Genomic DNA, 21,506 nt, shown 5'->3' with positions numbered 1-21,506 from the left:
ATACTTATGGTAACCTATGGTTCCTAGCTTTGAAAGAAATTCAACAAGAAATAAATGTCTTGCTACTTTCTCTCAGCAAACGATTTTTTCACTTAACTTGATTACGCTGTACATCTCACATGTTAATGTCATGTAGGGAATTGCATTGTAATTATAAGGTATCATTTATAAAGAAAAGTTCTGAAAGTCTCTTACTGTTAGGTTATCAATTGTTTCCATATCATTGTCCACTTTAACCACTAAGCCTCTTCCAGAATTATTGTAGATTGACTAAAACTAAGGATTGGTATGATAAAGAAATTATGATGGGGCTGCTTTGGCTCGAGTACAGTATTTAAAAGAACACATTCATCGATTATACATATATTTGTGACGGCCACAATAAATTGTAGTACATTGTCAATGTTATACTATACTACATTCATTACTACATGTTACAGTATACTGGAAAATGTTTAGAGAACTGATTTGCGAAATAGCAATCTAATAACGCCATCGAAGCGTGTGTGTGTGTGTGTGTGCGTGTGCGTGTGTGTGTGTGCGTGTGCGTGTGTGTGTGCTCAGTTGCGAAGACAGCAATTGAAATGCATAGGACACCCTTGCCAGTTCTGGAGAGTACTTGTGTGCAAACACATGTTTGGCATTACTGGCAAAAGGACACATTTGGCAGAGATTAATAGCAGCTTGTGAGTAATAGAGCAGAGCTGAATGCCGCATATTGAGGACGGTGTTGGGTGGTAGCTTGTCTTTTTTTCATGCTGCATTGTTTATTTTAGAAAGAGAAAGCAAAGTGCTGCTTACAGTCGATACTGTTTTAAGGCTTACGGTCCATTTTTTCAGCCTTTTCTTCATAGGTTTTGGTAAAAAAGGGCCATATTGTACATTTTCTCTCAATCTCCTCATTATAAAGGAAAGTTCAAGATAAAACGGAAATGTAATATTTTATGCCATGCAAATTTCTGCTCATATATTTGCCTCCTCATTTCATATCTTGTATTCCTTCAAAAGAGCCATCAACTCCCACATCTTCACTTTCATGCTTTCATTCGAGCCTTCTGTTACAATGCTTGCTCTCCTCACACATCCAAAGCACTCTTCGCTTTTCTTTTTCCAGTTATTGTTCTCACTCCTTCCATCCACTCAGCTTTCTTAGGCGTGCTCTCATGCTTTTACGTGTTGCTTTTCTTTCTTGTCCCACCTCAAGTTGACCATGGTCCTCTTCATGTTTGGTACTTTCCATTGCATGGCTTTGACAACCCACTTCAGTCACTCATGTCCTTGAAATCCCATTTGAAGTGTTCCCTTTTTTTGCTGAGGGTGAGAGTCTCCTCTGTGGTTGTGAGAGAGCAATATGTTTTTTGTGAAAAGAGAAGTGTGTGTTTTTCACAGGCTGCAGGTGTGCAGCACTGGTGACGTTTTGTTTGTGTTTCTCCTTGCTTGAATCATGTACCGAAAGTTAATTTAGGTTTTTGTTATGACCAAAAGAATCGACTACAAAGGCCAGGAAGTTATTAACTGAGTAAAGAAAAAACAAAAAAATGGCTATCAAAGGGTTAGTGGAAGTATGTGAACATGGTTGATTCTCTTTTAATTGTATCCCAGCCAAGCAATGGGATTACATTGGATTTGACTCATACAAGAATCTGTGGTATTGAATCTCTCTCTGTATGCTGTTCAGTCCACCAAATTAAGACTAAAAAATAGTGAAATCAATCTAAAAGTGAATTCAAGCAAAATATGCCACTAAGGTCCCACAAAAATTTAAAATATTAGCATATTAAAGTAGTGTACTCTATGAGCATTAAGAAAGTACCGGATAATTATGTGCTAATTCTTTGACAAAAATTATTACTTTTCTATTTAACAAGGTCTTTGGCGCCATCTTGTGGTATCTTGTTGTTACTTGGATGTTACAATAAGGCCACAAAAACACAAATATGTGAGTTTTTCAGCAATTGACTGAATACAGTTTCCACAGAAATATTAGAATTGGTGAATAGTGAACCGAATAGGCGGGCATTCACTTTGCTGTGAGGATTGGTGGGTGCGTGAGCAAGAGGGTTTTTTTTCAGTTTTATATTTGTTCACTTTATTAACTGAGTTGCACAACTCACATTCCAGATGCTTAAGCCACCATCACTAATGCTAAATTTATTGCCTAAATATGTTACACTATTCAGAATTTTAAAATGTTACTTAAAAGATTGTGTGCATTTTTAAAGATACTATTTGAACAGTTGTAGTTTGGAACAGATTGACAAATTGACATCCATATATCAAACAGAGTCAAATCCGCAAATCAAGTGCTATACTTTGTCGACAGTATTACTTTATACACAGTATGCTTCATAATTAAGTGAAATAGTCTGTTGCATGAGTTAAATTTGTTTGCCAGCTACTGCGGATTTGGGTGACCTTGTGACTTGTTCACATATGTCCCTTTGCCGAGCGCTCTCGTCCTTCACACTAGTCCAGTGTCCGGGTGTCAGCTACCATTGTTTTCGAAGCAAGAAAAAAGAAGAAGAGGGGACGTGACCTTGGGAAAACAAGTTCGAATTTTTACGTGATAGAGGACTAGCGCTGAAAACAGAGTATGAAGAGACTGTGAGGGTGGTGAGACTGAGAAAGCTCCATGAAAGCGCTTTGACTGTCCACGAACTGAATGAGGCCCGCTTTGCTGATAAGGACGATGAAAGGAATAATGATGACGGTGGGGTGCAAATGCGATGCTATTTTTAGATGCATTCAGCTTTCCTGCTGCGTGTGCATGACTGTGCCGCATGTGTGAGGATGGATCTACTCGAATGAACAGGTCATATTTGCAGGCATGTGCTTGGCTTTATTCAAGATCAGGTTTACAATACGGCCCGTGTATTGTTTCCTGCCCGGTTATGTGTACGGCTGTAGTTGGATGTCTTGTTTGTGCCGACTACTCACAGAATCTGAGAGCTGCAGCAAAGTGCTCGCCCACATAGGGCCTGCTTTAAAATGATCCCACTTAGTGGGCACTAAATTGCAAGTTCACTCAAACAGATTGCACGTGCTGTTGCACGTAATCTACCAAGATTGCAATATTTTACAAAAATCACCAAATTTTTATCTCCCAAGTAGGGAAACTGGGATTCGTTGCAAATTACGTGTATGGCGTATGTCATAAAAACAGATACATTGGAGAAAATGACAAAAAGTGTATAAAGTTTGGACAAACACACTGGATACACAATTTGTATTTGCTAATGCATTTTCTACATTCCTTATATAGCCTGCCTTTTCAAAAAAAGTTTTAATTGCTCAATTATTTAACAATACTAATAATATCTCCTCTGGAAGGGGGAAAAAAGCTACATTCATGAAAAAATGAAGACCACTCAAACTGTTCAAGGGCTGGCACCATGCAGTTTGGATTTATTGGTTAATTATTTATGCAAGTGGATAGCAGCCACTGCTGGATAGAAAACATACAAAGTCTACGCATGAGATCAGTGTCAAGATGCAACGTGACAACATTCCTATAGTACGCTGGTGTTTAATCATCACACAATCTTACACTCAGCACATTTCCATCTCACTGCAGTGCTGTCAATCGCACAAGCCAAATGCACAAAAGGGAAACATCTAAAAAGCTCTCAAGGAACTGGAGTTCCCTACCCCTGTTGAAGGTCCAAAGCATATTAATATGTTGATCTTGGGGCCATTAACTTGATAATCCGAAGTGAAATAGTTTATGGTTTTAATTTTCCAACGTGAGGAGGTATGGCCTCACTCTGAATGGGATTTTATGGCTGATCCACATTGTAGCACCGCAGGGTGGACATATTCCTGTTGGGTTCCTTGTATTCGTCCTCTGTTGCTGGTTGTTCACATGAAAAACCTTCTATAAAAAAAAGGGTTAGTCTAACTTTGTCATATGTGTTATATAGTAAGCATGCAGGTGCAGTGGGGCTCATTTAGAACCAGTGATTGAGGGGGGGCTTCAGTGTTTCAAGTCCCCAGAGAGAGCTGGATAGGCTGAGAACAGCTCTGATAGATGGACTCCAAAGCTCCTGACCCATTCTGCTGACTGCTAAGTTCATTTAGAAAGCACTTTTATTCTAGCATGTATGATACTCTCATTTTTTTATACAATATATTAAATAATGGCGGCATGGTAATGCACTGGTAAGCGCGTCCGCCTCACAGTTCAGAGGTGTAGGATTAGAAGCGCCGCCAGCTTTCCTGTGTGGCGTTTGCATGTCCACCATGTGCCTGTGGGTGCTCCGATGTCCTCCCACATTCCAAAAACATGCATGGTAGGCCGATTGACCACTCCAAATTGCTCGTAGTGTGACTGCAAACCGTTATTCGTCTATGTGTGTCATGCGACTGGCTGGTGACGACTTCAGAGTGTACCGCCCGAACACTGCTGGGATAGGCTCTAGCTCACCCGAGACCCTCGTTGGGATAAAGCAGTTGAGAAGATGGATGGGTGGTTATTAAATCATACCAACCGTGACAATTGAGGCAAAATGTCCTTTATATAGCTACATGACTGTCCTTCAATCCCTGGGTCTATTCACACCTACAATTTAGAGAATTATTTTTCTACCATACATGGTGTACTCTGAAATAAATAAATAGATAAATAAATAAACAAATAAATGTTTCTCCTTATAATCAATAATGATTTTGTCCTTTACAAAGTTCAATGTCCTCTGCTTTACAACATACAATGTATTCTCTCACATTACAATATATTCAAATAGGTCTAATGTTAAGCAAATGTTGTAGTCTGAAAAGCAGGTGTCGATCACTTTTGAACTTCTAATCTTATTGCTGTTGGATTTTGTGGCATGACGCCCTTTGTATGTTTTGATCAAACATTTTATGCTGATTATTTCAGATTAGACTGTGTCCACTAATATGACAGCCATGCCCTGGTGGAGGTATTGTTTACCATGATGTATGTGGCACAGCAGATGTTCCTGCTGGTTTCGTCTTGGCATGGCTCTTTATTGGCTTCACTGATTAACGCATGTAACGTTTGTGCTGCAATTGGCAAGGGAGTTTACTGGAGTGGATGCGGGTAGTGTTGCAGTCTTAACATGAGTCTGCGTAATCCACCGGCTGTTCCACTACGCGTGAGCAAGGCTCTAGGCTGGCCCCATACAAAAGGCCAGACCTGAAAGCACAATAATGAGGCACAGGCTGAAAGAAAAGACATGTCTCTTTCCATTTCTCTGAGCAAAAAGAAAAGCGCAACATAAAAGAATAAAATGCAAGAAAGAACGATGAAAATAAGCCTCTCAAATCCAGATTTTTGGCCACGCTGTCTTTTTGAGTTTATCTTGTTTTCATGCATGTGTTTTATTATGGTAATGCATCAGTGGATAAATCACTTTGGTATGGAAAACCATTGCTGTGTAATAAAAACAGGAGTACAAAAACTTTAAGAGACAGCTCAGTCATAGATAAACATCAAATCTAAAGGTCTTCACCTTTTTCCACCCACAGCAGCCAAACAATACAAATCCCATGTTGGGAATGAATGTTTACTGAGTATCATGTCATAGTTCACAGTGCACCTTGACCCCCTGTGTATACACTCTACACAATGGTGTCACAAACGCCTATGTATGGCCTTCAATTAAAACCTTTCCACGTCTATGGAAAATAAGATGTCACACCAAAGAGCCAAGATGGTGAGAAGGCACGGCCAAAGTGAAACTTGAGTTAATTGCACCATCTTTCTCTTCCATACCACCTGGAGCTTCAAACTGTGCCCTTCCAGAATTTACCTCACAAGCTCAATGAGCTCTGTTTGTGTGCTGTTTGCTGTGAACAGAGCTTGCCAGCTGTCTGCAATACATTTTTTCGAGTTTTGTTCCGGCCTTGTTCAGACCAGTTTACATTAGGCCTTTTAAATTTGTTTTCCTGCCGAATCATTGGCCTAAAAAAATCCATATTGGCCAAGCCCAATTCATTCATAGCACTGCATTGGAACCCCATAGGTCGACGGAGAGCCTTTCTAGGTGCTGGTTAACTTCCAATTTGTTCAGGTTTAGAAACAAAACAGTTAAATCCACTTATTTGCAATTTGGTAATATTGAAGCTTCCTATTTGCATTTTGTAGTGGGGGCATATAATTCCTTGCTTAAAAGTCAATAGTTGTTTTTTTTTTTGCTCAGGCATTTGCTCAAATTTCCTGTAATCATTCTAATGTGGTAATAATGAATGTTTTCTGACTTTGTTCATATGACATTCACACGCTGAGCCGTGATTGGTTGTTACCTGAGCCATAGGATTTGTGACGTGGCGGTGTATCCAGCCCTGAGATCGACAAAAATGGGGATTTTCACATTATCAAATGATCACTTGTACAACATTCCGAGGAAATCACAATGTCGCATCACTGATTAACTATTTGTAGAACAGGTCAGGGCCACTCAAGTGGTCCTTGGAGCCTGCGGTGGTGACCCTTGCTCTAAAGTTTAGCGCGTCTAAACCCTACCATAGGAAACAATTGTAAAGACTCACACTTTGCCACTTAGATTAATGATAAAACATTTATTATCATTATTGTATATGCCGGAGCTCAGGTGCGCTACTTTGGAGCTTGGCTCTTCGTATAAAGTATGGCACCTAAACAGAACACATCTGTTCAGGTGTTGTTCAGGCAATGTTTTTTTCAAATCAAAATTCACAATATGCTCATTTATAGTCTAATTAGGGACTAATAGTTTAAAATGATTATCCACATATTGATGTGATAAAGAAAAATAGCGACAGTGCAGAAAGCAGAAAGCCAATTAACAGCTCTTAAAATAAAAAATACCCTGTAAGCAGAAATCCTGGCAGTCTCGCAGATAATTTACCTCATAAGTCATGGTCAGCATGCTAGTTTGGTGCAAGTCATTTTCGGCTAATCTAATTGAAAAAGTTTTAAATACTCCCACGCCTGTAAAGTCAATTATGCTACAGCCATATATTTTTTTCCTGCAGGAAGTCAATATGAATTTTCAATTAAATTCCTCTACTCTGAGGAAAATAAAGGATATATAAATTTGTATTGTATCAGGCTCTCATGCAGTCAATGTAACCACTGCTTTTTCTTCTCTGCTCTTTCTGATTCTATCGAGTATACCCAAATAGCAAGGCGCTGCTAGTTAGGTGTCCAGGGACTACGAGTGTTATCCCCTTTATCCTCCTAATCTACAGCGTAACGCTTTGAGTTCCCTCTGTGTCTTTTTGGCTGCCTTAAGGCTCCCAAAGGCTCCTCAGTGAAACGGCCTTTTTCTCTTATCAGCACCTCTCAAGCCCCTCAGCCGCAGCCGTTTCCCACCTCCTCCTCTTTATCCTCCACCCCGTTGCCCCTCTTCTCCCATCATCACTACCCGTCTGCCACTTAATCCAATTATCCTTTTAAGCTGACACGCTCTGTAACTCACCACAAACTCTGCAGATGACGCCGCCGCATATCATTTGGTGACCCAAACATACAAACAGGACCTCACAAACCACCAACGAAACTAACAACCGAGCTCCCCAAAAATAAAGAAAGGTCACACCAAGTGCAACTTTGACAACTTTGTGTGTAAATCCACACAACGTGCTGCAGTGCCTTCACCTGGTTTAGTCTATTTTAGGCTTTCCTTTCAAAGACTTTGGCCTCTGCTGTCACCGTGTGATTCACTGTACCCTTGGGGTGACTCCATGTGTGTGTGTGTCGTCCTCTGCTGTGTGTTGACTGTTGCATCTGTTGTGGCTGACACCTCACCTTTGCCCGTCTCTTGATGAGTGTGTTAGAGCGTGTGGATCTCATGAGAGTACATGAAACTTCCTCAGAAGAATCCTCAGAGAAAACGACACTCTGGCTTGCTTTTAATATCTGACCTGTTTTATGCATTTATGTTCACGCTTGTCGCATTTAGTTCCCTTTAAAAAAAAAAAAAAAAAAAAGAAGTCAAACAAACTTGAGGAATAAGGTCTCAGTTTGCATCCAAGCAAACTCTGGTGTGGTGCAGTTCAAAATGTGAAAACCGCACAAAACAATAACTTTGGCCAGCATTTAAATGACAGTAGAAAACAAGGAGTAGAGTAAATCCTCCAGCATTCACATGGACCGAGCCTTGTCCCAAATAGTGATCAAATGTGGGTAGTTGATGCCTCCAAAAATGTATATTATTTCCTATATTGATTGAATGACGGATGGATGGGTGGATGGACGGACGGATGGGAGGCCGTTTGTAAATATTATTCGAGTATGGATGCATTTACATCATTGGTCAACGTCATGTTGCCAACACTGAGCTTTATCATCATTTAGTATAAAAGCAATATCCTGTTGCAAAGGATGCACCTACCAGCATCACTTTATCGTGAAGTGCCATATCATTGCCAGTGAGTCAATTGTAGTTGGGGCCATGACAGGGTGATTAATCTGTGGATTGTACAAATCTTGACAGGCATTTTGCTGCATAGCGGTGCCTGACGGCACAAAAATAGCTGTGTTCGGTTGTTGGGGTTTTTTTGTGCTGACGCCACAACAGTCAAGAGAAACAGATGGGAGTTTGTGTGTGTGCGCGCGTGCATGTTGCACAGTGATGCCTCCCAGCAAAGGTGGCTATAGTAGCCAAAAGTTGTACTCTGGTAAGACAATAGTGACTTCTAATTCTTTTTATCAATCATCATTAGATGGACAAAAATCTAATTTATGAATGTGCCACTTGAGATATTGCCCAACAATTTCACTTTAACTGCAGCAATAATAATCAATAATAGTATGAATAGAATTGTGTAGCGGGATTTAGTTCATTGTAATGGAATAAAAGTTTCTCTCATACCAAAAATTAAAAGAACATGCATGGCGCATCAAATTTACTCTGACAAGTACAATTGATCCACCAGGTGACTGGAGTGAAAGTACTAGAAGGGGTCTTGTTTTGATTATTCGTGGGACGATGACACAACAAATTTCCACAAATATTTGTCAATGTGTGGTGTATGAACTAATGAAAAACACAGTACTTTTTATGGGTGGGGGGGGGCTGATCTGTCCCCCCACACTCTGGTTCTGGGTAAGTATACATACATGCAAACCAAGAAGGGAATCCAGATTCACTTGAACCATGACTCTGCTGATTCATGTGTGAGCATCAACACCACCACCTCACCTCGCCCATTGCCATCAGTGGCCCTCTGCCCCAAATGGTCATCGCATGTGTGACATCATTGTGTTGTGCACAGCCATGCTACCTGTTTCCCACAGACAGAATATTTTTGTGGGGGTGGGAATTTTGGGTTGAGTGGTCGCCCTTCACGTTACCCTTTCTGTCTTTTCTACCCGTGTTTCAATATGATGTACATTTGTTGCTCTCTTAATCTTCCTTGCTTCTGATTTCAGTTCTGTCTACTGCTCTCCTGCCTGTCTCTTTTCTATCACTCCATCTTTTGCAGCTCACTGTTGCTATTAACTGGGCTCTGTCTTTATGTCGTATGTTCTTTTAGGCCCACGCCGTGCATCGCTGGCTAATCGATCAGGACAGTAGTGTGAGCTCTGAGATGCCCGATGGCCAAGGAGTATGGCTCTATGATGATGAAGTAAATATCTGCAACACGTATATTTGGCTTTTTTATCTATTAATGTGTATATATATATTCTGTATTGGTGGTCATCCCGTCATGTAAATTTTGTGTCACTCCGCTGCTGTCGTTTTATGTTTTGGTATCACTTTTTCTTCTGTTGCTTATGGTATTGTAGTTGCTGGTTCATTCAAGTGGTGCTGTTGTGCTGTGAGCTAATTCAGTCATACAGGTGTCGTGGGTCACGCTGGAGCGTTTTCACTCTTCCCTGTCCCTGCTTGACTTATTGTACTAACGTGCTGATTTACACGTTTCATTTATTTGGTGAGGTTTTTTTTTTGTTGTTGTGTAGAACTTTTTTGTTGTTGTTTCACGTTAGAGACACAAGTGTGTGTGTTTTGAGATTAACATCTTTCTCAGTGTCTTGTGATATCACAGGAACTGGTGTGCTCAAATCAGCATATTACATGGCAAGAGTCCACGGGCAAAATATAGCTTGTTCTTAGAATACCTGTCGATCGCTCCACACATAGTTTGTAGTTGATGCAGCAGAGGTTCACACTAATGATAACGCAAAATATTTTTCCTGTGGGTTCTTCTAATTTAGTAAATATGCTTGTTTCATCTGTATCGCTGTGATTGTATTCAGGCTTAAATCAAATTCAAGAGGGTGTGTGGGTGTGTGTGGGTGTGTGTTGCGTATGTGTCTTTGCAATCAAACTTATCAATGCATTGTGTGCATGCTTATTCTCAGTTTTGCATGGCATCGTCAGTGTATTAGCATTTAGGTAGTTGCGAGTCAACTGTCTGTGCTATGTCTGTTTGCCGATGCGCTTTTTGGCCGCATCATCATGGTTGTGCATGCTTTTTACCTTACCTTTGATGTGTCGCTGTTTGTGTGTATTGTGGCTCTTGTGTATTTACAATGTGACAGCAATCCACATGCTGTGTCTGTCTTTTGTCTGTCTTTATCTATGTAAACAGTCTGGGACTCGTCCACCAATGGCTTCATTGCAACTATCTTATAGATGATCTTGAATCCATCTTCACAAAGTGGAAGAGAGTTCATCTAAGTGCAATTAAGCTGCTGGGAACCTTGTTCCAGACCTTTCTTTCCCCTCAATTCCTCGCTATTGCTATCCCAAATTACAAATCTCACCCTTTCTATCTCCATATTGCTCCCAATGGTGATGGAGCAATATGAGGAGCAATATGAAGAAACAAACAAGAAAAAAAAGCCAGAAAATTGGATTGTGTTCACTCCATGCCGATACAATAGAAGGCAAGTGGAAGCAAGTAAACTGGCAGTTCAAAACAATGCTGATAATACTTTTCCTGTGTTGCTCATTATGGCAGTTGCATATTTCCTTCTCTCCTTTGATTCATATTTTCCCTTGTACGGGTGGGGTGGACTACATGCAGCACTAAAGACTTAATCATTCGGGACCAACTTTACCTAAATGAAGAGTGGAGTTGTATTTTTTCAAAGTCAAAAAGATGTGGTTAAATTTTACACGGTGTAAGTCACACACTTTACAGCAATTATTATCATGACAAAATAAGCAAAATAATATTCTTGTTGTTTTGATATGGGTTCGGTCTGCACCGATAATTGAGCCAGCCGCTTGGTGATGAGAGAACACAAGCCTCTTCATCAACCTACATTGTATGCCCCCTCCTAAAAGTCATAGTTGTGTATTGTGAGTGGTGAACCCGTGTAAAGGCCGTGGCCCCTCTGCTACTATTAGCACTTATTAAGATTGGAGAAGGGCCCCCGCAGCTCTAACTAGCCCTCATTTAGTCCTCAGAGACAGATGCTCTGGAAGCCAAGCCCCATTCGTCACACTGTGCTTGCATGGCAGATTCAATATGAAGAAAAGCAAACTGTCACACTCTGCACTGTCATATAAATTCTCCCCCGTCTCAGTTTCTCTGTTCCAGCTGCTCCCCAGCCCACTGTAGATGCAGACTACATTAGAACGCCCATTCACATCCAACCACCAGCAGTTGGTTGTAATTTGTTTCAGCTAGGGGGTGCAGGGTGTCATTTACATGTGAAAGGCCATGGCCTATTCAAATATTGTAACACTCATTTTTATCTCAGGGTTATGAAGACCAGCTTTGAAAAATTCAGATTAAACGCTGGTGGGTTTGGGTTTTTGGTTTTTTTTTTGGGAGGGGGGGTGGTATTGTGTCGAAGCACCAGGTCTCAGTTGGCTTCAACGAGAAGACATAGGAGCATAAATCCTCTGAATTTGCTAAACTTGAGATTTTTACAGCAGTGTCATGATAGAGATATATATAAAAAAAAAAGTCCATTTGATGATAAGTGATGTTAAGAAGGAGAGAAACTGAGTGACAACAAATGCATGTATGCATGCATGTGCATGTTATGAAGGTGAATGCACAGACAGCATGGGGAAGGTGGTCAGAAAATTCACAAGGTTACGATTCCTCCTCTGTCCACCTTTCACCAGTCTAAGACGGTCTGCTTTGGGAATTATTGACGTTCCTGTCAGCTGCTTATTCAACATGTCAAAGTGCTTGGAGCTAATGTACAGTGGGACCTATAAGGGCAAACAAATGCCCTTTAGGGGCTCTCAAGTTCCAGTTTTTCATCCAACCATCTAACCTGATTAAATGTCACACAAGTCAACTGCTGTTAATATCACAGGCCAATATTTTTTAAATAAGTGTCACAAGCAAGCTAAAGAAAAGGCAAAACCAATTCCCAGAGTTAACCTTTTGATGCTTAGCAAATCATGATGATTATCAAGACAGAATTTTGCGCAAATTTTTAACAACGCTGATCTTATTTAGCATTTTACAAACTGACTTTTCTATTTTGTTCTTTTAAAATATGGGATTGGATTTCAACACTACCATCAGTAGTTTCATAAAGGAGACGTGATTCCCTGTTCATGGCATATGACATGGTGTTCCTTTGGATTTTACTTTTATTTTCTACCAAGGGAAGTCATGAGCCATAGGAAGGCTGCAGTCTGTCTCATCTCACTGGCGTGCACCCTAAACTTAGACTACTTGGAGTGAAAAGTGTCAAAAACACAGGGAGAAAATTAATCACTAAATGTGCGATTTAAAATTTAAAGCCCTGAAGGTCCTTTCTGTAAGGCAAACGTGTGAATCTAATAGACTGAAAATGTCTATACTATACAAATCCTAAATATTATTCCTGAAATCGGTGTGTAGCCCAATTACTTTACATCACTTATAATGATACCCCAATTACAATGTTCATCAAAATTAATTTTACTCCATTTGAGTACACTGCCTGAAATATCCAGTTTGCCTGGTATGCATTTGGATGATTGCTAATTGCTGCATTATGTTACTATGAATTAATAACTGCATGCATTAACTAATGTGTGTCTGTGCCGGTTTAAGGGTCCATGAACGTGTGCCATTTTGAATGTGTATGCCTGTGTTAGGCAGCATTTAAGTAGTTCAATGAAGCCAGCTTTGTTTTTAGAGTTTATTCAATATTAGGTTGTACTTGCTCTAACTGATTAGAGTTGAGTTGATGAGAGATATAATTTTTTCTTATGTGACTTCAAGATAGTTTTAATTCCAAGTCGTCCAATTTATGTATCGTAATATTGCGGTATAGATATCAAGATTCGTTAGCGGTATCTCTGGAGGGTGTTGCTTCTGTCACTTTATATCCAACTGGAGAAGTTTACGAAGCAGGACACGCCCATCTGCAATATGATTGCCGTAACCATACGCGCCGCCATCTTTGCGAAGCGCTCACAAGAAAAAAAGTTGTGTAAACAGAACAAAAGGAACTGAATCAAAACTTTTGAGCCAAATGGTTTGGATAATTTTCAAAAAAAAGTTTTACCTGTAATTAAGAGCTGTCTGTGCAATGATGCTTTAATGAGACCTTTTCCCTGACAGGTGAGAAACAAGAAGCTTGCTCACTCAGCATGCAGGTTGGATAAAGGCTCAAACTCAATTGGAGATGGAGTCTGGGTGTGTCATCAAATATTCCACAAAATATGGTTCAACTATTCAAAACAAAGTCTAATCTAAAAATCGAATCTTCTCCGTCTTTATTATTGAGATCAAAATATTAGCACTTTTTAAGATTGGGATCAAGATTGGTGAGCAGATCCTTTCTCTCATCTCCTCAGCATGTCCACTGTAGTTGAGTCATGACCATCTGATTCCTTGCTTTCTTTTTCTGTGCATTCAAGACATGTCAGGGTGCACAACAAAAAAACATTCTGTCGCCTATTTTTCTTCAAATTTTGGTCGCCAACCTTTCGCCTTGATCACATATGTTGAACAAGACGTGACTGGGACTGGGTGACAGAAGATCTCTTCCTTCCACTTGTGCCTTTGCAAAATTATGTTCGCCAAAAGCTGTCATGAGCTATGGTCACCAACAAATAATTTTTAAAAAATCATCAAAATGTCATTCTGCATGCCGCAAATGGGCCCCTTGGCCCCAAATTTAAACAACTGAGTGAACATCATCTCAGACTGGTGATTTTATCACTTTTGCCAGGCATCATTTTTGGGTTTCGTCATTTCCCAGCCTAATACGAAGATTTGATGATCTGCGAGCAGATGCTGTCTGTTGCCGACTCATTCGCAGTTCTTTGAAGCTGAGTTAATTTTCTCAGATCGTGCTCAATATCAAGACTTGTGAAGATATATTCACTTCGCTCTGCCCTCTATTTCCCAATCGCTGTCTGTCCACTTAGGAAGACGAATGGAAGCCCGGACCACCGATGACACATCTTATGCCATCTTTTTCTTTTCACACTGTGTTTCTAATACCTTGAATTTTTTCTCCCACAGAGCTTCGCAAATTCAGGAAGGCTTTCAACATCATTGTCATTTAATGTGTGTGTGTAATGATGCGTCCTAACATACATACGTTTTTTTTACCCTTTCAGACAGGTTAAATGTCGAATATTTGTGTTTGAAACTTTTACTGCAGTCAATTTGCCGCAGAGAGTCTCGGTGACACCTGCATGCCATTAAGACAAAAGTATTGTGAGCTATCACAGTATATCACCCCAAAGCTTTCAAAGTATGACAACCTAGCCGTTTCATGGTGGAGAATGGCATTAAAGTCAGCCAAATAAGAAAACAGAATATTTGTTTGCATCACCTGTATTTTACTTTATTATTTGGCTGTTAATTATCTTGCAGGGTACTTTTAGAGCAGATATTCCTTATTCTAAGAGATACTGATGGTTAAAGGAATGCGACAAGTTGAGGCAAAACAACTGAGAAAGGGTCATTATTGATGTTGATTCTTCACTGAGCCTGTCCGGCACCTCAGGACAAAGGCAATATAATCGCTACAAGCAGCACACGTGGACAGCCGAAGCCCTTTATCTTGTCAACAGGGCAGACCCGACATCGGGTGCAGAGGCCACGTCTGTCCCAAATCTAAATCAACTCTACCACCAAACTGGAGTGTGTCTTGGTTTATTTTAACTCCCCCAAAGCTTTATTATAGACATTGATGATCTTTTTCTCAGATGAACTGGATGGCGCTGCAGCAGATTGAGATTACTATTTTGCAGTGGTGTGGTCCTCACTACATTTAGTATGGACAGGAAAGATGTCCCATCTAGTGGTTTTTTTCCCAGGTTACGGTCTGGTGCTACCAAGTTCTATATAGCCGTCTTTCTACGTCGCCCCCCTTCTTGGTCCCTCTCCTCAGCATTTATCTCTCTGCATGGTTTTGGCAGTGATGTGCTTTTCCCAGCATTTAGCCAGGAGAGGCAGTGAGGAGGGGAGAGGTAGAGAAAAGAGAGCCTTTTCAACTAAGGAATGACGGACGCTTTATTAAAGGAGGCAGGGCCTTTTGAGGGGCTGGCCCCCTTTATGCCCCCCCAAGCCGAGTGTCTGGCCCATTGTCATAGGGTGGTGGCAGCAACCCCTTCGCCAAGCGCTTTGTCACTGTAAGTCACCTCACAAACTGAAACAGATCTGCACCCCCCCCCCCCCCCCCCACACACACACACACACACACACACACACACACACACACCCCTAAGGGAAAAAAACACCCATTTTCCACAGTAAGTCTATTTTGGTCTATTTATGGTCCGTGAACAAATGATTGTGTAGCTGTCACAAAACATACAGGGGACGCAGAGATGGGCGTGACATGTTGGGGAGACAGGACAAGAGAAAGGAGGGATAAAGTGGAGGTGATGGTGCAACCAAATCTTGAATGGTGGAGGGTATGTGAGGTAGAAAGCAGAGCAGAGTCTGGAGTGTCAGGGTGGAGGATGAGGGCAAGGTTAGAACTCAAAGATCTGGGTGAAAAGTTGGACGGAAATTCCTCTGGGCAAAACCAAAATCATTTACCAAGGATGTACAGTAGGTAGGAGATTCTTGTTGAGGGTTTGCGGTGCTCATTGGTTTTTGCTGGCTAGTAAAATGTGTGTCTTTAGATACAGGCAACATTCCTGCAGAGATAAAACCCTGGGCCCCTTACCCCACCCTCCCCCCATCTCTCCACCCACCAAGCCGGCCGGGTCCAGCTTACTGAAGTGTGCGCGCCTGTGTGGGTGTGTGTGCTTGTGTTTACGTCGGACGGGGATCGGCGTGCCCTGCATGGTGGCACTTGCGAGGGGCAATTTGAAAGACATCTTTCAATTTGGGAGAAACAGAACATAGGAAAGGCAGTGGAGGGCCAACAGGCATGCCGGTCAAGACCATCACTTTCCGAGTGAGTACGTTTTACTTCCTCTTCTTCTTCTTTTTGGCCATTTATTACTATGGTTACCAAAACATTTTCTCAGATAAGTATCTGCCAGAGGTCCAATTATATCTGCTGGGCTCTCAGTTTTATTGACGTTATCCAACAACTCTTCATATATACATTCAGGTTTCTTACTATCTTCCGTTTAAAAGACTGCCCCTGTCTTGTTCCCCAAATAATTTCCCTCTTTAATTTACCTTCTGTCTGACAAAGTGATTGAGCAAGGAAATCAGAAAGGTTGCAAAAACTTTTACCTGCGATGTTAGTTTAACCTGCCACTTTCTCTTGGTTTCTGGCAATGCCTTCCACAGATTTGGTAGTTGTTAAAAGCATGAGCCAAATTGTTTATTCAGTGCTCACTTTAAAAAGGAGTTTTTGATCAAAGTTATTGAAATGAGAACAGCTATTTCAAAATGGGAGGTTTCCTGATTGCTCAGAATTATCTATGCAAGTGTGTTGTGTGCGCCTCAAAGATTAGTGTACATGTGAGTAGTCTTGTTTTTGACTTCACTTGTTCCTTTATTTGATGTTCCAATCCTATGATGTCAACTAGGATTAGCCGGTAAGTAAACTGTAGGTCAGCGACTAATTAGCTGGTCAATTAATTGAAGCCATTCAGAGTAACTTTACTGAACACTTTATAGACTTTATAATCCAGAGAGCCAACAGAACCACAAACAACTGTTTCAGCTTGCATGTAAATCATTAGAGATGAGGAGTTATCGAAATCCAGGTCGAGTTCCGTTCTTTGTAGGTCTGAAAATGAATTGCGTCCAGTTTACATTGTGCAACTTGTAATTTTGCCCCAAAGCAAATATCCACAATGCTAGCATACAGTATGTCGATAAATTCTGGCCTTTGCTGATTTATTGTGAAATTTTATGTGCGATAACTGTAATTTACTTCATTGGGTTTTGCTGTTGGCAAGTGCAACCTGATAGATTTTGTTTATTCACACTAATGATACAACCTTGGCAGCTCAAAGCTGTTAGGTTGCAGATCAGTCATCTGGTCATTAGAAGATAATGATGTGTACTTAATTAGAGCCAGCTACTGTGTACATTGTGTTTACCATAGCTCCTATTTATGAGCTCCAAAACACTATGGCTTCAATCATTATTTTCATCCGCTCAAAGATTGTCAACAAAAATGTCAATTTATCTAAAAGCAGTGTCGGTGAAGCAGGGACAGCTAGCTGATCAATAAGTAAAGTGAGAAAGTAAATAATAAAGACGGAGATGGTGCTTTGTCATTTTTGGAGCCCGGCTTTCCATGCTGACAGACGTGTTGAGTGCAACATTGTAACAGCTTCATAGGCGTGCTCGCTTTCTGTAAATGTGCCCGATGCAGAGAGCGGTCCCACGGGCCTCCAACTGACTGAGTCAACACTTACTACGTACGTCTCTGCATCCGGAACCAGCTCGCAATCTGATGGATCAGCCTGAGAGACGAAAGCAGAGATGTAGGAGGCTAAAGGGGAAAAAGCCCGAGAAAGAAAATCAATTTATTGAACAAATGCAAGTCAGCAGAAAAGGATGATGAAATAGCTGTTTAAGTACTCTGCAGGAATTTTCATATCCGCTGCTCCATCTTCCTGTAAACTGTATAGAAACAGTCCCATCCCACTCTGTTGGGGTTCATTTAGGCACTATTTTTCAAGCCAATTGGGCATTCAAATTGAGATTATCAGGAAGGCTTCAAAGATGTATGATTCAATCCAAAAAGAAGGATGAGCGCAAATATACAAGCCGAGAATGTGCTGCTGAGGTTCACTGAAACAGTATCCGAATGTTTGGCAGTGATATTCTTCCATTGACATTCTGTGGAAGAGCTAAAGGATTTAACTCCCTGTTGCACTGGTAACAAGGTCCTAGTTTAATCCCTAGCTTGATTTCCCTTACCGAGGCCAACGTATTTAGACTGTGAGAAAAGAGATGTGGATTAAACCAGCAATCTCTGGGATGAGTCGAGCTGCTAATAGACAATTAGCGGTATTACGTGTATTGCATTACTTGTACTGTACCGAATAACAAGTTACCCCTGATTTACCCCAAAGTTTTAGACCCAAAAAATATGATTCTGAATAAACATCAGAGACAAGTAAGAAAGGTAATTAGATGAAACACCTTCTCAAATGCAAATGTCTACAATTATATGTTATTTGTAGTCCACAAACGTTGATTCTATTATCTCGAATAATCGACTTTGTGTTTCTCTGTTTACGCGCTCAGAGACACAATTAGGGCTTTGTAAAAGCTGGAGATTCTTCGGATGTAGTCATCCATTTCAGAGGGAGACGTGGATGTTGATCTTGCACACACACGCACACAAAACGGCGAGCTTTCAAACACTGCAGTCCACCGGCGAGGGGGTGATGTCATTTCTGACTGCTGCAGCACCAGCAGAGCAGAAAGAAGGTGGTGGGGAGTTGATAGCAGTCCATTTTGCTCAGAAAAATTGTATCCTCCGGTGTGTGAATTTAATTTTGCCTTCTCTTACGCCAAGCACGTCCTCATTAGCATGACTCAACCGCGTGCAATTGCAATGTCGCACTTGTTTATAGGGGAGCTGTGGAGCAGTTTATTGTATCTTGTTTCTTTCTCTACAAATAGAATGATTAATTGGCTCACACAGCTTTGCTCAGCGTTAGAGTGTGAAGCGTGTCCTTTCCGTGGGAATAATCAGGGAGCAACACATTCATCTAAATCATGCCTTGGCCCTCCCAGCAAGCAACATTTTCAAAACGTTTCAAGGGTGTTGCTCTGCGTGTCAGTTTATTTCTGACTTTAGAAATGGGTGGAGTTCACTCATCCTTATCTCAGTGCGCACACATGTTCTTGACGCAAGCAGATACCCATGCAGACGAAAACGCTTTGCTTTGGTGAGAAAGTTTGTTTGTCATTAACGTGTTATTAACATTCAGCTCTGTCGGCAAGCTGTGCCATGAGCTCTTGTTTGGGAGGTCTCTAAGGTGTCTCCATGGTGGATGTGTGCCTGCATCAGCTGTGTTTGTTCCCGCAGTGATGACAGGATGTTTCTGGTGTCACCATGACACTTTTCAAACATTTCATGCAACAGAATGCCACTCTGTTGTCCCGGGTGCATTTTATGGCTTAGAATGAGCAGTTTTACACATTTAGAATACCGGTTTTGCTTGCTTCACTAGCTCAACCATCCCAGATATAATCAACCAGATTGTTCTACGAATGATTTTCGATTCTTTTTTTCTAATCATGGTTCTTGATCAAGTTTGGAAACGAGTGAAAATTTGTCAGAGTGACTGACTCGGGCAAGTGGCTCAGCAGGGTCAGCGTGCTCACACAAAGGAAGACAATTTATGCCGCTCTAAATGCTTTATTTTGAACTATCCACAAAGAGTAAGTATTTTTTGTCAGGAACAAGGAGTGTGTTGTGCATACAATTAATCCAGGAAGTGTTTTAGCTGGAAGCAGCTTTTGCTTTTTTTCCCATTTTCCTTTTCCAAGTACAATCACTCCAACTGTTTTTTTCTCAAGTGACCTGTCTTTGCACTATGCTTTGCCATTAGAGTCATGCTGAGGCTCTGTTGTGTCGTTTGTTGCAATGCCTCTCCTGCAGGCATGTGGAGCCTTTCACTTTTTTTTTTTTTAAATCAAGCTCAGTGCCTCTGTCAAAAGAGGACTAACATGCTGCAACAAAAAATGACAAAGCTTAAGGCACTGAAGTTGAAAGAGAGCAAAAGCGGTGTGTGTGTGATGTAGCATTAAGTGTCGTCCGGTTCGAATGAATGCATCGCTGAACGAGTAGTTTGACTGACCGCTGGCTTTAGATGGATAGTAAAGTGGGGAGGAGGAATATGGCGGGCAAGAGAGGAGATTATGCAAATGAGATGAGAGGCTGCAGAGTTTGCCGCAGTCAGGTTGTGTTTTTTCTTGCTTCTGCTCATTTAGATGCTGCATGAGTGATCATGTTTGAACAGCACCCCCGCCTGTCCAGGAGTGATATGTACACAAGCAAAACATGCATCAAAAAAAAAAAAAAAAAAAAATCCTAGGTATCCAATGTATTTTTCCCATTGTGACTTGCTGTTGCTTTAAGAGACAATGGCTATGCCGTGCAACTGCCAAACACCTTTTTACTCAACTCAAGTGCATGTATTTTGGGTGGAAACATTAAAAATGTGATCGAAATGATACCTACCTTGGACTTAAATTGTCTTTGCTTTGGGGTTGCACTCAATTCTTTTCATTCAACATTTTGGCATCTTTCATCAGACTCATACATCAAACCTCATAAGTACCCAAGATCACAAAATGCCCGCCTGGATACAACTGCAACAAAATTTGTTTACTTTTCCAATAAACTTCCATTGAACTATCCCACTTGGGTAAAATTAGATCACCTGCCTATCACAGCATTCAATGCACTTCTTTCTTAGTGCAGATATTTCAAAATGCACTACCAAAAAACAGAAGGATCTTAAGCGAGGAATAAAATGAGTGGAAAGCCAATGGGTCATTTTGAACAGTCCCAATCCTTAACCCAACTGTCTTTCTCTATTTTCCTCTTTATTCCTCTTCTTTGTGTGTCCTTTACTTTACCCCGTATCCCTCCCTCCTCTCCTTTTTGTCGGTTGTGTTTGCAGGCTGACGCTGGAAACAGTTTTCTCCGAGCGGCCCGTTCTGGCAACTTGGACAAGGCTCTGGAACACATTAAGAATGGCATTGATATAAATACAGCCAATCAGGTGAGAGTTGCAGGAGCTCCATTTTCAGGATTTGCTTATAATGAGTTTTTGCAAATGGAGCCACTCTGTGTTTCCACTTTCAAAGTCTTAAGAGAAATCACCTAGAATGTGTGACCTGCTGGATTGTTGCCTCCGCTGCCTTCGATGCTCTGTGTTTTGAATTTAAATTTTCGGTCTGCATGATGAGTGCGGTAATCCATGCACTATTATAGTTTTTTGTGCCATTGCACTCTGCTATGTATTGTATATGCATGCTCAGGCCTCCAGGGCAGGTGATAAATGGGCAAATGGTGTCTTCTTTGCCCCCACCTCTTTCATCCCACATCCTTTTATCTGACGCTTGCTCTTCGTGGTAATAGGCCACGGACTGCTGCCCTCAAGCACTTGTAACGTCACCAAAAACATAATGTGTGTGTATGACTGCCGTCACACTTTGTCACAATCTTCCTTCAACATCATGTTATACTT

General features: G+C 41.1%; 1 protein-coding gene across 3 annotated transcripts in view; it reads left to right on the top strand.

Annotated features, from left to right (window-relative positions):
* Window positions 1-21,506, top strand: part of ank1a (ankyrin 1, erythrocytic a) — a 62,447-nt gene that overhangs the window by 13,521 nt on the left and 27,420 nt on the right. For 2 of the 3 annotated variants that reach the window (XM_088375289.1, XM_088375290.1), the window contains 2 exons: window positions 9,484-9,576; window positions 20,937-21,038. In XM_088375289.1, coding sequence (XP_088231415.1) covers window positions 9,484-9,576; window positions 20,937-21,038 — 195 coding nt within the window. Of the gene's footprint in view, window positions 1-9,483; window positions 9,577-16,062; window positions 16,280-20,936; window positions 21,039-21,506 lie in introns of those variants that run through there. The other variant, XM_088375291.1, reaches the window with a different exon arrangement.

The sequence above is a fragment of the Syngnathus floridae genome, chromosome 5 (assembly GCF_059516105.1).
Source record: "Syngnathus floridae isolate MCC-2025c chromosome 5, RoL_Sflo_1.0, whole genome shotgun sequence".
Classification (NCBI taxonomy): Eukaryota; Metazoa; Chordata; class Actinopteri; order Syngnathiformes; family Syngnathidae; genus Syngnathus; species Syngnathus floridae.
Note: the sequence above shows the minus strand (reverse complement) of the source record. Positions and strands in the feature narration are given on the sequence as shown.